General features: G+C 55.6%; 1 protein-coding gene and 1 long non-coding RNA gene across 3 annotated transcripts in view; one reads left to right on the forward strand and one right to left on the reverse strand.

The window, feature by feature from the left end:
• Window positions 1–4,558: 4,558 nt before the first annotated feature.
• Window positions 4,559–10,425, reverse strand: LOC132249255 (zinc finger protein 883-like). The gene is made up of 2 exons (XM_059723849.1): window positions 10,003–10,425; window positions 4,559–7,302 (listed from the first exon to the last, which is right to left on the reverse strand). Exons 1-2 carry the CDS (start codon window positions 10,151–10,153, stop codon window positions 5,261–5,263), a joined length of 2,193 nt encoding a protein of 730 aa, XP_059579832.1. The 5' UTR covers window positions 10,154–10,425; the 3' UTR covers window positions 4,559–5,260.
• Window positions 10,426–15,491: 5,066 nt separating this feature from the next.
• The window catches only part of LOC132249261 (uncharacterized), a 34,523-nt gene continuing 33,598 nt past the window's right edge, over window positions 15,492–16,416 (forward strand). For both annotated transcript variants that reach the window (XR_009460670.1, XR_009460672.1), the window contains exon 1: window positions 15,492–15,787. This is a non-coding gene — a long non-coding RNA (uncharacterized LOC132249261). The remainder of the gene's footprint in view (window positions 15,788–16,416) is intronic.

Here is a 16,416-nt window from a genome sequence, read left to right on the forward strand (position 1 = left end):
ATCGTGCATCGGCAGATACATGACGAACAGATCCAAGGAGGTGATACTTCCCCTCTATCGGGAGTTGGTCAGATCGCAGTTAGAGTACTGCATGCAGTTTTGGGCGCCGCACTTCAAGAGAGATGCAGATAACCTGGAGAGTGTCCAGTGAAGGGATACTCGTATGGTTAAGGGCTTGCAGGCCAAGCCCTACAAGGAGAGACTGGGGCACCTGGACCTCTTCAGCCTCCGCAAGAGAAGGTTGAGAGGCAACCTTGTGGCTGCCTATAAGTTCATCACGGGGGCACAGAAGGGAATTGGTGAGGTTTTATTCATCAAGGCGCCCCCGGGCGTTACAAGAAATAATGGCCACAAGCTAGCAGAGAGCAGATTTAGACTGGACATTAGGAAGAACTTCTTCACAGTTCGAGTGGCCAAGGTCTGGAACGGGCTCCCAAGGGACGTGGTGCTCTCCCCTACCCTGGGGGTCTTCAAGAAGAGGTTGGATAGGCATGTAGCCGGGGTCATCTAGACCCAGCACTCTTTCCTGCCTATGCATGGGGTCAGACTCGATCGATTGAGGTCTCTTCCGACCCTAACATCTATGAATCTATGAAGCTTACTAGGATCCTATGACCCCTGCTGACTTCGTGCCCCTGGGGCAGAGGACTGGACTCGATGATCTTCCAAGGTCCCTTCCAGCCCTAATATCTATGAAATCTATGAAATATCTGTGACATCTGAAACTGAACAAATTCATGCTCAGGGGCAACCAGCACGGTTTCATTAGGGGCAGGTCATGTCAGACCAACCTGATTGCCTTTCACGATCAGGTCACAAAAGCATTGGAGGCAGGTGTCGCTGTGGATGTAGTCTTTCTGGACTTCAGCAAGGCCTTTGACACTGTCTGCCACCCCATCCTCATTCAAAAACTAGGTGACTGTGGCATTGATGCCTACATAGTCAGATGGATTGCAAATTGGCTGAGCGGTTGTACTCAGAGGGTGGTGGTGGGCAGGTCATAATTGACCTGGGGGGAAGTGGGCAGCGGAGTCCCCCAGGGCTCGGTCCTTGAGCCCACGCTGTTCAATATCTTTATTAGCAATTTGGACGATGGGGTGAAAAGCAACCTGTTCAAATTTGCTGATGATACCAAAATTTGGGGTGAGGTGGGCACACTAGTAGGGAGGGAAAGACTGCAGCAAGACCTGGATAGGTTGAGGGTGGGCTAACAAAAACAGGATATGTTTCAATACGGACAAGAGCAGGGTGCTGCACTTGGGCAGTAGTAACTGGCAGCACACTTATAAGATGGGAAACTCCCTTCTCGAAAAGGGATCTTGGAGTCATCACTGACTCCAAGATGAACATGGGCCGACAATGCGAGGTCATGGTCGTCAGGGCCAACTGGACCTTATTGTGCAACCACAGGTGCATCTCAAGTAGGGCCAAGGAGGTGATCCTCCCCCTCTACGCGACACTGGTCAGGCCGCAGCTGGAGTACTGTCCAGTTCTGGGCACCCCACTTGAAGAGGGATGTGGACAACATGGTATTCAAGGCCTTAGATGATTCGCTTGCTGCTCCAAAGCTCTCCATAATCATCGCTCGCCTGCGTGCTGCCTCTTCCTTTAAACTCAGCACCTTTCTCCTCTCCACCTCCCCCATTGCTCCGCCTCAAGCAAAAGGGCAGGGCTCACATTCAGGATCAAGATGTCTCCCCTGCCCTGGGTAGACCGCCTACGTGGTCACAGCTCTTCCCCTGCAGGTCGTTTTGAGCCCTTTGTTGCAGTCTGGTTTTCTAATAAAATGTTTTTAAGGAAAAAAAAAAAACCAAAAAAACCCACTGCCATAGAGATGATGTTCCAGAGGACGCAGCAGGTCATGAAGGAGTCAAGGAGGGACAGCACAGAGGACAAAACAGCGGGGATGTAGCTCTAAGAAGGGATCTACCATCCATGGGGCAAAGGAGGGGAGGGCTTCCCTTAGTCACTGCACCATTCCTCTTGCCCTCCAGTCTCCCTGTGCCCTGCAGCCCTCCGCACCCTCCTGCTCTCTCCATCCAGGGGAGCTGGCAAGGGCACTCATGGGCAGTGGCAGCAACACCAGGCCCTTCAGCAGCCTCCCCATGTCCCACCCCAGCCCCTCTGCCAAAGGCTTTGCTCCCCACTGATGCCTTTACTCATAGCCAGGCCTGCACAGTAGTCTCATGTCCTGCTCCTGTCCCAGGAGAACAGAGTCCTGCAACTTCCTCCAGTGGAAAGGCTCGGCTATGTGGGCTCTTGTCTCTGACCTCTGCCCACAGCATCTGGTCCTGGGGTCTCTGGCTCATGCCCGCCTTGCTTGCTGCCTGCCTTCAGAGGAGCCACAAGCAGCTATCTCAGCAGAAGCACATGTGTGCAGCCCACCTACCTCTGTGTGAACGTGCTCCCCTTCCTTCCACACACTGGAACAGCACAGGGACTCCCAGGGAGGGAGGTCTCCCCTCCCTGCAATCCTCCCTCTCTTGAGGAAGCAGTAGTAGGGCCAGACTCCCTGAAAGGGGGCAGTTACCTGACGGATACGGGGGTGATTTGGGCATCTGTGCAGCAGTATATGTCCCAAGGATTATTATGGAGTCAAATGGCTGTGGCACTTTCAGGAAGGCCTCAGTACTCTGAGTGGGAGATTACAATGTGCTACATTTCACCAGGAGAATATTTTTATACTTTCCCCACCCTTCCAGGGGGGAAGGTAGGACCTGCCACCAGCTGCACCTCCTTCACCTCTCCTAAAACACTGCACTCACGTAAGGGACTCTACTACCTCCTGCCCAGGGTTCATTCAACACGGCAGGGTCCTGGCTGCACAGCGGGACAGGGCAGTGGAGCCCTGAGTGGGACCAACTCCTGCTCCTGAGGCTTAGGAACAAGCTCTGCGTAACAGTGAATCTTCTGAAAGACAAGGGTCTGGGAAGTGGGAAAGAGATCTGCCCTGGAAAGGGTTGAGGATTCCCACAGCACAGCTCTGCAGAGTACACAGACACCAACCACAAGGTACCATGTTCAGTTCAGGAGCTTTGCTAGCAGGGATGTCAGGAGAGAATGCAAAAAAGGGAGGGAGGGAAGAGTGTCAGGGTGACAGTATTTGGATCTTGGGGAGCATTGGATTTGCAGCTGAATAAAAGGCTTAGCAAAGCTGCTGACCAAAAAGCTGAATGGTATGTTAAAAGTAACACTGCAAGACACTTAGGCAAGCATTTTCCTCACGATACAGTACTGTTCTACGATATATAGCTCACTGTGTACAAGAAACAAGATGTAGACCTCTAGCTATCATGAGGAGATAAAGCACAAGCAAGACCTTGGAGATGGTGAAGACATCAGCAAGAAACTTCAAGTGATGGAGAGAAGCAGAGGTCAGGGTTTTAAGCATGCGCTCATAGCAAAAAGACATGTAAATGAGTGACATGCAAAGGCAACTGCATGCTAATGAAGTAAGCAGTAGACAAAGGTGGAGCTTAAGATGGGAAGGACTAAGGGTGGAGCAAAGGTGGGGTAAATGTTAATGAGTAAAAATCAAGGTATATAGATATGAAAAGAGAGAATGTTCACTGCAGCTCCCCAATTTGTTGAAGCTGGCCCAAAGATCTCTCCACTTTGAATAAAGCTGTTGACGAGCAATGCGTGCATCGATCCATTTTCTCCCTACTTGCTGGGCATCGCATAGAGGCAGGGTCTAACAAAGAGAAGGTACCAAGTGCTGCACAGGTCTGCAGAGGCTGAAAAGCAAAACAGGTAAAAAAGGCTAATAGGGTGGCAGTAGCAGCTCCTGGCAGACCCCACTGGGCATGGGCAGGTCTGGGAGAGGGCTGATGTGCTGGTGAGGAAAGGTGAGGTCAGGGAGGAAGGTAGGGAATGCTTCCTCAGCCATAAATGAACTCCTCCCTGCAACTCAGGGGCTCATATGCCAGAAGCCCTGGACCAGGAGGAAGGAGAAAGTTGGGAGGCAGCCAAGGAAAGTCCCTGGGTGTCGTTTGAAGACAGCGGTCTGGGGGAGGTCACCCTATCATTAAGGCACTTCTTCCCCTGGGACTACTATCTGCTTTTAATTCATGATGGGGAATGCATAGGCTCCAAGCCTGATACAAAGATCATCTCATCACATGGAGAAGACGCAGCAAACACTATCTGGCACAGGGACACGTGGCTCAGGACCATACAACCCCTACCAACAAAAGAAGAGAGCGATGGCAGCAGAGAAGAGGACCAGACAAGTGGTATGGAGGACAGCCACAGTGACAACAGCAGCAGCAGTGGGTTCTCCAGTGGAAGCTGGAGTGACAATGAAGAAGAGACCAGTTGAGCAGAGTACCTGACCCCAGAAACGGGGCATGACTAGGTGTGAAGGGAGGGCTGGTTGGAGAGACCAGAAAGGACTGGGTGCATTGTGTGTGTTTTGCACGTGGCTTCAGACATTGTAATGGGTACGGGTGGCCAGCGGGCCTTTGTACGGGTGCTCAGGTGCACAGGAGTGTGGGTGCAAGGGTGCAGGGTTTTTTTTTTTTCTGTAACAGGATCGGTTTAGATACATACAACCATATATAGAGAGAGAAATATATTTTTACAAAAAACAAATCTCATCTCCCCTTCGTTGGGGCTGATCTCTGCCTGAGGTGTTTCTTCTTACCCCTTCCCCACAATCAAAACTTGGGGGTGAGTGTCTGGGTTCTGGACTCCCACTGTGCCCTACAAGGGACAAAGCCTGGGGGAACTCTTTGTTCAGGTCACCAGCATGAGGGTGCTTGTCTGAATGCACCACTGGTGGGTGCTGAGCAGGCAGACATCTCCCAGGGCTTCCTGCACGGCTGGCAGAAATAGAGATGCTTCTGGGTGTGGATGTGCTGATACTGGGACAGGTGGGAGAGATGGGGGAAGCTTTTCCAATACTCAGAGCACCGATGTAGCTTCTCCCCTGTGTAGATGCACTGGTGTTCGGCACAGGCTGCCGGAGTAGGTGAAGCTCTGCCTCCACTAAGAGCAATGATGTGGCTTCTCCCCCTTTGTGGATGCACTGCTGCTGGGCCAGCTTGGAAGAGGGGGTGAAGCTCTTCCCACACTCATAGCACTGATCTGGCTTCTCCCTTTTGTGGATAAGCTGGTGCTGGGCCATATGGGAAGAGTGGGGGAAGCTATTCCCACACACAGAGCACTGATGTGGCTTGTCCCCTGTGTAGACATGCTGGGGCTAGGCCCACCTGAAGGACAGTGTGGAGCACTTCCCACATGCAGAGCACTAATGTGGCTACTTCCCTGTGTGGATCAGCTGATGCCGGGTCAGGTGGGAGGATCGGCTGAAGCTCTTCCCACACACAGAGCACTGATGTGGCTTCTCCCCTGTGTGGATGAGCTGGTGATGGGTCAGGTGGGAGGGTCGGGTGAAGCTCTTCCCACACTCAGAACAGCGATGTGGCTTCTCCCCTGTGTGGATGCGCTGGTGCTCAGATAGATGGGAGCATTGGGTGAATCTCTTCCCACAGACAGAGCAGTGATATGGCTTCTCCCCTGTGTGGATGAGCTGGTGCCGAGTCAGACAGGAGCGCTTGGTGAAGCTCTTCCCACACGCAGAGCACTGATGTGGCTTCTTTCCTGTGTGGATGAGCTGGTGCCGGGTCAGAACGGAGCGGTTGGTGAAGCTCTTCCCACACACAAAGCACTGATGTGGCTTCTCCCCTGTGTGGATGAGCTGGTGATGGGTCAGGTGGGAGGGTCGGGTGAAGCTCTTCCCACACTCAGAACAGCGATGTGTCTTCTCCCCTGTGTGGAGGCGGTGGTGCTCAGCTAGGTGGGAGGACTGGGTGAAGCTCTTCCCACACACAGAGCACTGAAATGGCTTCTCCCCTGTGTGGATATGCTGGTGCTGTTTCAGGCTGGAGATGTAGGTGAAGCTCTTCTGACACACAGAGCACTGATATGGCTTCTCCCCTGTGTGGATGCGCTGGTGCTGTGTCAGATTGGAGCGGTTGGTGAAGCTCTTCCCACATGCAGAGCACTGATGTGGCTTCTCCCCTGTGTGGATGCGCTGGTGCAGTGTCAGGCTGGAGATGTAGGTGAAGCTCTTCCCACACACAGAGCACTGATGTGGCTTCTCCCCTGTGTGGATGCGCTGGTGCTCAGCTAGGTGGGAGCGCTGGGTGAATCTCTTCCCACAGACAGAGCAGTGATATGGCTTCTCCCCTGTGTGGATGAGCTGGTGCCGGGTCAGACCGGAGCGGTTGGTGAAGCTCTTCCCACACACAGAGCACTGATGTGGCTTCTCCCCTGTGTGGATGAGCTGGTGATGGGTCAGGTGGGAGGGTCGGGTGAAGCTCTTCCCACACTCAGAACAGCGATGTTGCTTCTCCCCTGTGTGGAGGCGCTGGTGCTCAGCTAGGTGGGAGGACTGGGTGAAGCTCTTCCCACACACAGAGCACTGAAATGGCTTCTCCCCTGTGTGGATATGCTGGTGCTGTTTCAGGCTGGAGATGTAGGTGAAGCTCTTCTGACACACAGAGCACTGATATGGCTTCTCCCCTGTGTGGATGCGCTGGTGCTTGGTCAGGTTCCACGATTGGGCGAAGCTCTTCCCACACACAGAGCAATGATGTGGCTTCTCCCCTGTGTGGATCAGCTGATGACGGACCAGGTCAGAGGACCAGGTGAAACTCTTCCCACACACAGAGCAAGGATGACGCTTCTCCCTTGTGTGCATGCACCTGTGCCTGGCTAGACTGGAGGGCTGCCTGAAGCTCTTCCCACACCTTGTGCAGCCGTGTGGCTGCTGCCTCCTCTGCACAGAGAGGCTGGTCAAGCTCTTCCCACACTTGGTGCTAACATGGGGCTTCTCCCCAGCATGCTTTATCTTGTGCAGAGCCAGGCGCGAGGGGCAGCTAAAACTCTTCTTGCACTCAGGGCAGGAGTGGGCTCTCCCCCTGCGCTTGGTGGTGGGCTCCTGCTTCCCTCTGAGGCCCCCCATACTGCCTTGCCTTGCATGCAGTGTCTCTCTCCAGTGCGCCTTTCCTTTCTGCCTCTTCTGGTGTCTCAGCACCACAAATTCATCCCTGGACCTTGGGCTGTTTCGGGCTTGTTTCCCTTCTTCACTCCAATGCCCAAATAGAGACGGGACCTTGTTCACTGCTACATTCTCCTGCTTTTGGAGCATCCCCTGACCCTTGTGCCATTGGTCTGTTGCTGGGGTCAGGGAATCCACTTCACCCATACTCCCCAGGGAAGCCCATGCTGGCTCCAGCTTTCCAGCCTCCTCCTCAGCAGCTGGCTCTTCAGTTCTGCTCAGCAACCAGGCATGTCCTGCATGGGAGGAAGAAACACCAGATTAGTCCCTGCCCTGCTGCCAAGGGGCAAGCACTGCTACTCCTTCTGCTGGGATGGGCCTCAGAGCAGGACTGGACCTTGGCACTTGTGTTTCCTCAAGAAAACTAGGTGTTTCTGCCAAATTCCAAGTGCTGGGGGTAAGGCAGTGCCAGGTCTCTGTGCCAGTCTCATCTTCTCTACTCGGTGGGGTTAAGAGGCAGACTCTCAAGGTTTCTGGCCCAGCTCTCAGCCCCATCACCTCAGGCCCTGCTCCAACAAACACGTGGGACATGTGCGTTTGCACTGTACCTGAATGGCTTCATGTTTTAACAGGCTGAGGATGAGACCAGAGGGATCTGATCAAAGGAAAAATGAGGCTCTCAAAGGGCTGCTGTATCCCACAGCACTGGTGCGTCCAGGGGCAGATGGTGCTGAGCCCTACACCTGACTGGGCTGACACACGCCAGAAACCCCAGGGCTTTGGTGAGACCCATCTGCAATGCTTGCCCTTGATCTCTGGCAGTCCTGAAAGCAGCATCTAGGTACAAGGGTGAACAGCCTCGGGGTGCATGTCCAGGACTTATCACCAGTCAGGAGTGTGTGCTGAGCACTGCTTTACACTGCTTGGTAGCAAAACCCATCATGGTTCATGCATTATCCCTCCAAGAAATGTTCTGGCAGTGGAGGATTGAGAGCAGTGATCTGCTTCCTACCTGTTTCTGGGGCAATGTCTGGTGCAGGGAATGAGCCCATGGAGCTTTCCTCTGCTAATGAATCCCAGGCAGCCTCCACATCACAGACAGCTGCACTGGGACAAAGGCCTTGGCACGAACCCGCACATGGACTCTGGGCTGAGCCTCAGGCTTCGTAACACTCGGGGCCCCAGAGAGGAAACATCACAAGGGGTGATTCTGGTGCAAACAGTGGGGGGTTCATTTCCCCCCACAACATGAAATCTTCTGAATCCCACCCACCCCACCAACTCACTTCATGCAACCTGAGGCCAGGATTACACACGCCCCGTGCTCCAGGTCAACCAGGCCAGGAGACACCAGGGACAGCCCCAGCCTCTCTCTTGTCCAACAAGAATGGCTGGGGGTGAAAAAGCCCAGAAGTGAGAGGCTGTGCCCATGAGGGTGAAGATAACCAGGGCAGAAGAACCGAAAGATTAGTCCTGACTAAGTCCTCATAACTACACCCTCCTAGGACTAGTTAGTATGGTGGAGCTACTTGAGGCACGGCAGTCTCTACGAAATGCCACGTTGTCACCCCTGAGAAAGGGGAGTGCAGAGTGCCTGAAAACCTTGGCTCCCACTGCCTTGTGGGTTACTCTTGGCTGGGAAAGGATAGGGGGAGCCTACCCCAACAGAAAACTCCTGGTGAAAGCCAAGGAAGGAAAGTGTGTGGCAGGGTACACCTTGCAGCAGCTGTCACTTGAAGTAGAAAATATTGCTAAAAAAGCAGCCTCTCAAGCTGCAAAGAGAGGAATCTCTGAAGGAGCTCCAGCAGGGCCAGGGCCAGGGCCAGGGGCAGGGCCAAGCCACAGTGTCAAAAATGATCCAATGACAGGAACAAACTTAAAGGGGGTTAAGCCCTTCCCTTTTCTGTCTGTGTTTTCCAGGATGCGGACCAGCAGTGAATCATCACGAAGTTCACTTGGTACAAAGAAGATTCAAGGTTCACTGCGTTCTCCATAGTCATTGTCTTGCTTGCTCGGCTGTGTTTGTATACCGTTATTGCTGTAAGTGGCTGTGGTGTTAACTGTGCTAGACAAGGAAATGTAAGTACAAGTTCTGGATGGGTTCTGGAATATCTGCAAAGTGGCTACAGAAAATGGTACATCCCTGGAGCATGGCCTCCTGGGCCTCAAACATATCAGTCACGCCAAAGATCGAGAAGGGCGGACTGACCTTTTGTTTGGATTCTCATCCTTTTGTTGGTTTCCTTTTGACGATTATCTACAATGGCACAAGCAATACACTTGAAAGAACAAGGAAAGTGTTGCCGACTGTATAAAAGGGGCAGAATTCCTGAGAACACATCTGGTCCGAAAAAGCTCTGACCATGAGATGTTTCTCTGCCATCTTAAATATCAAAGAAAACCATCATTTCAGTACTGGAAGAGTTTAGAAAACTAACCCATAATTATGACTGGTGAAAAACTGTTCAGCTGGTAAGGAACTTGAGGATTAGACAATTTAGACAAGTTACTGAAATACTGGACAAAGGAAGAGGGTGTTGTGTGCATGCTCTTACTCTGGGGAGTTAGGGCGCGGTCGTGCATTTCTACGTGAACAGCAGGAAAGCCAGAAACAAACATCTCCCACACCCAGCGGAGGACACGAGGCTGGCACCACCAAACACTGCTGCTGTAATATCTAAAGGAGCCATGTGTCAGGTTGTAATGCAGGGAGGAACTTGTAAAAATTACTATTAAAGTTTACTTGATATTAAATCAGACAAGAGGCCATGTCTATCCTTGGGGGTCTTTGGCAAAAAGACTACCGAGAGTTTCCATAGTTTGAATTTCAGGGGGTGGAACAACACCTGTCTGCACACACGACAGCATAAGCTATATGAGGTCAACACCCTGAAATGGCAGCACAGGGCAGGTCTGCAGTTTCCAGGCTCCCTTTCACCCTGGGCATGGAGCATTTGCGAGAGGGGAGTTGGGTGGAGGGGACAGCCACAACTCACCTGGCAGCACGTCCTCCGACCTCGAGATTGCCCCACGGTCCTCATCACAACAGACCCAGAGCTCCACCTGTCCTCCCTGGATGCGGCAGATCAGTTCAGGGGCAGGGCCTCGATATCCTGTTTGGGAAGTGGTTAGAGAGAGTTTAACCATTGGTACTGGATGCAGAATGAGCAACTGAAATTTGGGGAATGGAGCCAATGAACTCAAGGATTAGACTAAGGACTTGAAGGACAAGGGAAGATGGACATTTAGGATGAAAGGGAAGGCATAGCAGGGGGAAGAGGATGGTCCTTTTCATCCAGGTAGTGGATGTATGGTCACAGGAAGCAAACACCAGTGCAATTCCAGGCAAATGAGTGGAAATGAGTTTGGACAGGACACACTAGGCAAGAGAGGGAGGAAATGAGAATAACTGCCTAAGGAACACCTCCCGGAGCTGAAGGAACAGGCGTTACAGCATCAGTGTCTCCTGCCCCGCTGCCCCCACAGCCCTGTCTGCACTCACTCTGCACTACAGCGCTTTGCACGCTTAGCCAGGACAGCCAGGGGTACGTTACTCAGCTGACACATGACATGCAGGGATCCTGGTTTTCTCTTTAAAAATTGCAAATTCTCTCATAAAAAAAAACAAACCCATAGCCCCCCAGCCCTGCAATGGCCCGTGAGCAGGGAGTCAGTGAGCAGGGACTGTCAACAGGAGCCGTTTCCAGGCAGTTTGCAGGCAGGAGTGCAAGCCCCCTGCAAGGGCGCGCCTGTGTTTGCGCCGGCATTGGCACAAGGTGGGCAAGCAGAAGCCAGGTCCGATTCTTCAACAGGGGAAAGAGGAAGACAGGTCACTCTACAATAGTGGTAAGGACGTGGCAGGCTGTCTGGCAGGGCCTCTGTGGGCTGTGCGGGGAGTGCACGGTGACCCTCGCCTGTCCCACGTGTCCCCACCTTCGGGCCCTGGAGGGGCAGGTGAGGGAGCTCCAGGAGGAGGTCAATGGGCTGAGGGGAATCAGAGCTGCCGAGGACAAAATTGATGAGTATTTCCATTCTCTGCAGGGTCAAGTACCTAGTGGAGAGGCATCCCGGGAGGGACCCAACGCCCCAATGGTATCACGGACCGTTACCACCAGGGCCAGGGCTATTTGTGCTCCCGCAGTGTTGACCCCCGCAGTACACCTGGCGAACAGGTACGAGGCCCTGGCAGCATGGGAGGAGGAGGCAGGGGAGGATGACTCCAGAGCACCCGATGTGGCTCCACGCACGGCCCAGACTGAGCGATGCCGGAAAACCCACAGGAAGAGACGCCGGGTCCTCGTCTGGGCAACTCCCTCCTGAGCGGAACGGAGGGACCCACCTGTCGCCCGGATCCCATGGCACGTGCGATTTGCTGCTTGCCTGGATTCAGGACGTCACGGCCGTGATCCCAGACCTCATCCAGCCCTCTGATCACTACCCCTTGACCCCCATCCATATGGGCACATATGATGCTTACAGAGACAGGAGCACAGGTGGTTTTCTCATCTGTTCTTCTGGTGAGCAGACATGGATGGTGCCACAAGGCCTGCATCAGAGAGGTCAACCGGCAGCTTTGGACCTGGTGTTACCTGGCAGGTTTGGATTCCTCCACCACGGCTCGCACTTCCACACGGGAGACATGCTAGGGCAGAGCAGGCTAAATCTTTCCCTGAAAAGTAAGCATGCATTTCTCTTCCAGGTTGACTGATCTTGTACAGCGAGCTTTAAACCTAGGTTCGTCGGTGGATGGGGATGAAGAGGTCAACTGGTGACTTGGAGCTGGTGTTACCGGGCGGCTTTGCATTCCTCCACCATGGCCCGCCCTTCTGCGCAGCAAACATGCTAGGGTGGATCAGGCTAAATCTCTCCCTGAAAGGTAAGCGTGCGTTTCTCTTCCAGGTTGGCTGAAGTTCTACGGCCAGCTTTCAACCGAGGTTCGTCGGTGGATGGGGATGCAGAGGTACAGGAGGACACTTCGACGTCAAGGCGGAGGAACACCCTTCTCAACACAGCAGCTGAAAGGGATCTTGGGAGTCAACATACACTCCAAGATGAACATGGGGTGACAGTCAGTAAGGCTAACCGGACCTTGTTGTGCATGCACAGATGCATCTCAGACAGGTCCAGGGAGGAGATCCTCCCCTCCATGCGGCGCTGGTCAGGCTACAGTTGGAGTACTGCGTCCAGTTCTGGGCGCCGCACTTCAAAGAGGGATGTGGCTAACCTTGAGAGGGTCCAGAGAAGGGCCGCTCACATGGTGAAGGGGTAGCAGGGCAGGCCCTACTAAGACAGACTAAACGGCCTGAATCTATTCAGCCTGCACAAGAGAAGACTGAGAGGAGATCTGGTGGCCCTCTATGAACTCACCAGTGGGGACCAGCGGAAAATAGGTGCAGCTCTGCTCCCCGAGCCCCACCTGGGATAACAAGGAACAACAGCCACAAATTGATTGAGTAGGTTCAGGCTTGATATCAGGAGGTCATGAGCAGAAGACACTTGAAAACCAGGGAGAAGACAACACTTCAGAGCTCACATGGCTGCAGGGAGAGGCAAGAACCAGAGCTTTACCCAGGGAAAGGAGGGCTTGGTAGTTCCTCAGCATCTGGTCCTGGTAAAGCCCCTTGTCTTCCTCTTCCAGCAGATCCCACTCCTCCCGTGTGAAATACACTGCCACGTCCTCGAACACCTTCCGGAGCTGCAGGCACAAGCGTTACAGCATCAGTGTCTCCTGCCCCCGCTGCCCTGTCTGTACTCGCTCTACTACAAGTATTTGCACCTTAGCCACGGATGCAGCTGTGGACATAGGAGCTCGTGTGTCGGCCTCAGCCCAGCTCAACACGCTCCATTTCCTCGGCCCTTGGAGGCAGCCCAGGCAGCACATTTAGAGGCAGGGAGCCCAGCTCCAGGGACTCTGCCCAGGCCTTCCCGTGCCAGCACCCCTGGCACTCTGCACCCGGGAGTGCGCGCCTGCTAATGCAGCCTGGGGGGTTTGCAACTGTCACCAGAGACGTCTCACTCTTCAGGTCTCTGCTCCCCAAACTCTTGACAGCACCCCGGCTCCTCCTGGGCTCTCCCCAGCTGCACTCCCACCCCCACCTCCAGCTGGTGCCCTGCTCACCTCCATGCTCTGCCCCTGCTTCGCCGGCCTGCCCTGCCCCTCCTGCAGCTGGCCCGGCCCAGGTGTCAGGGAGCCGCTCTGTCCCCGTGTCCCTGGGGAGGGTCTCTGCGGCTCCAGGTTCACAGGCCCTTCCTCTGGAGGCTGCTGATCCGCTCGGCTCAGGGTCCCGGCGCCTGCGGGTGGAAGAGAGTGCACAGGTGAGCCCTGGGGTGGGGGCAGGGGAAAGCCCTGCTCGTCCCCTGCACTGGCCTGGGGTGAAGGGAGCTGGAGGCTGCAGTGTGTGGAAGAGGGGGGAGAAGGGAGACTCATCGTGCCACCGCTCTTCCTAACAGACCTCCATAGGCACGAGGCTGGAGATGAGCCCAGCGCCGGTGGAGATCACAGTGCCGCATCCGAGCCGGCAGGGACATCGCTGCTGGGGGAGACGCCGCCGCGATTTTGGTGCTGTGTCACATTCACATTTTCAGGGGGGAAGCGGGGAAACACACAGCACGGACATGTGAAATGCTGCCGGGGCACTGGGAGAACAACAGCCCGGACGTGTCGGAGCACAGACCCGCCGAGCAGCTCTGGCAGAGATCTGGGGACGCGCCCGGCCCGGGGCACTTGCTTGAGAAGCGTCCACGTGCCGACAGCGCCCGGGTCTGCCTGTCCCGGGGCTGCAGCACGACGGAGGCCTGGGGGAATGTAAGGAGTGACCTAGAAAGCAGTGCCCGAAGACGAAGCGGAAGAGAATGCTATGTGACGAATGCCCATCTGCAATGATAAGGAGGAGACAGTCCTAGATAAAGGGGGCTTGAAAACAAAAAGAAAAAACAGGGAACTGGGTTAAAAGGGCTCATTAGAATACTAAAAATCACGCCCCTGGGTGGGGAAGAAGTATGCTAATGAAACACACATGTATGCAAATGAGATACATGGCTAAAACACAGGTATAGAGACACGCTCAGTAAAGAACTTCTTGCGTCACTCATAAGCAATCAGCAAACAAGTATGCTTATGAAGGCTCAAAAACTCCTGTATAAGAGATGCTTAGATTAGTGATCTGGTGTGCTTGTGCGAGCGGAATAATTTCACGTAACCTTTTATTGCTAGCAGTAAACCTTTGTACTTTCACCCCTGGTATCTTTATTGGCCTTTGCATACCGGGCACGATCCCAGACTCGAGCTGGGGCACGACAGGGGGACGGCACCGGCACCGACCGGCTGGAAGTCACGGGGACTCCCACATCCCCTCCCCTGCACCAGCCGCAGCGCAAGGGGGACAAGGAGGCCTGCACCGGCCTCGCATTGGTGGATATTATTACAACACGGATCGTTAGCACGGCAATGACATCACCGACTGTGACCGCGGCCGCATGGCAAGAGCCAACAGCCGTAGAGCGTGTGTGTGCGGGGAGCTGCGAGGAAGACGCGGGACCGCGACCCGCCAGACAGACCACAGCCCGTTCCAGCCGCCCAGGCCTGCCCCCGACCCCTCGCCTGCGCCCTCGCCTGCGCCCGGCTCCGGGGCCTCGCTGGCTCGCTGCCCCCGCCCGTGCAGCACGTGCTGTGTGCCCCGCCCCGCCCCGCCCTCTACTTGTGGGGGGCACTCGTGCTCTGTGGGGCCCGTGGGACCTCGCGCACCGAGCAGGCGGGCAAGGACCTGGCTCCGGGCGGGGCGGGGGCCCCTCTTTGGGACACGGGGCAGCTCGTGCTCCGGCCCGGGCGCTTCCCCACCGCCCGCCCGCGGCCCCGCCTCGCCCCTCACACGCACGGGGGCCCGGGGACGGATCCACGTGTCCCGGGGGGGGCGTGCAGCGCTCTCCCCGTGGGGGAGGCTCATCGGAGGGTAGGGTGGGGCGGGTCTCGCTGTCCGCACACGCGTGCTCGGCGCTCCTGCGGGGGGCGGGGCCCCGGCTCTTCCCAGGGCGCTTTGCGGCCGGGGCGGGGCTAGGTCTCCTTCCTCCCGCCAGGTGCAGACGGCAGAGCGGCCGGCTCGTGTCCGATTTGCATATGCAAATCCGACCCGTGCAACGATTGGAGGAAGGGGCAGAGCCCCGCCCCCGGCAGCAGGACGCGGCGGGCGGGAGGGGCCGGGTCCGCGTGCGCTTCCGCCGCAGCCGCTCGTCCCGGCCGGGGCCGCCCCGGGCTGTGGGGGGGGCGGGCCCCGCGCGGGGGGGGGCACCTGGGGTCCCGGGCTGGGCTGGGCAGAGTGCTGTGGGTGAGGACTGAGGGGACCAGCAGTGCCAGCAGGGCTGTACATAGGGAGTGAGTCCCCAGCAGGGCCAGGTGACTGTGGGGGGAGTGTGGGGCAGCAGCAGGGCTGGGGGACTATGGGTTGGGAGCAATTTTTTTTTCTTTTATGAGAGAACTTGCAGTTTTCAAACAGACAAAACCAGGATCCCTGCATGTCACGTGTCAGCTGAGTAGCGTACCCCTGTCTGTCCTGGCTAAGCGTGCAAAGGGCTGTAGTGCAGAGTGCGTGCAGACAGGGCCGTGGGGGCTGGGGGCAGCGGGGCAGGAGACACTGATGCTGTAACGCTTGTGCCTGCAGCTCCGGGAGGTGTTTGAGGACGTGGCAGTGTATTTCATACAGGAGGAGTGGGAGCTGCTGGAAGAGGAGGACAAGGGGCTTTACCGGGACCAGACGCTGAGGAACTACCAAGCCCTCGTTTCCCTCGGTAAAGCTCTGGTTCTTGCTTTGCCCTCGAGCCATGTGAGCTCTGCAGTGTTGTTGTCATCTTCATAGTTTCATAGCTGGTCGGGTCGGAAGGGTCCTAAGCAGATCATCAAGTCCGACTTTCCTGCCCATGCCAGGGGGGATGCTGGGATAACACGACCCCGGCTAGGTGATTGCCTAGCCTTCTTTCGAAGGCCCTGAGGGTTGGAGCGAGCACCACTTCCCTTGGAAGTTGGTTCCAGCTCCTCGCCGCCCTGACAGTGAAGTAGCGCCTCCCGATGTCTAGCTTGAATCTACTCTCAGTCAGCTTATGGCTGTTGTTCCTTCTTACCCCGGTAGTGCTCGGGGGAACAGGGACTCTTCCATGGCCTGCTGGTCCCCCTTGGCAAGTTTATAGGCATCCACCAGATCCCGTCTCAGCCTTCTCTTGTGGAGGCTGAACAGGTTCAGGTCCCATCGCCTCTCTTCGTAGGGCCTGCCCTCCGGCCCCCCGATCATGTGAATGGCCTCCTCTGGACCCTCTCCATGCTGTCCACATCCCTCCTGAAGTGCGGTGCCCTGAACTAGATGCAATACTCCAACTGTGGCCTGACCGTGTCCCCACACTGTCGCCCCATGTTCATTTTGGCA

The sequence above is a fragment of the Alligator mississippiensis genome, chromosome 1 (assembly GCF_030867095.1).
Source record: "Alligator mississippiensis isolate rAllMis1 chromosome 1, rAllMis1, whole genome shotgun sequence".
NCBI classification, from domain to species: domain Eukaryota; kingdom Metazoa; phylum Chordata; order Crocodylia; family Alligatoridae; genus Alligator; species Alligator mississippiensis.

What these genes read in the sequence shown, in the direction of transcription:
- LOC132249255 (XM_059723849.1), bottom strand. Translation starts at nt 10,153, where the DNA reads ATGGTTAAACTCTCTCTAACCACTTCCCAAACAGGATATCGAGGCCCT. An exon ending in GTCGGAGGACGTGCTGCCAG is followed by an intron (nt 7,303 to 10,002) that starts GTGAGTTGTGGC and finishes CCTCCCATGCAG; the next exon opens with GACATGCCTGGTTGCTGAGC.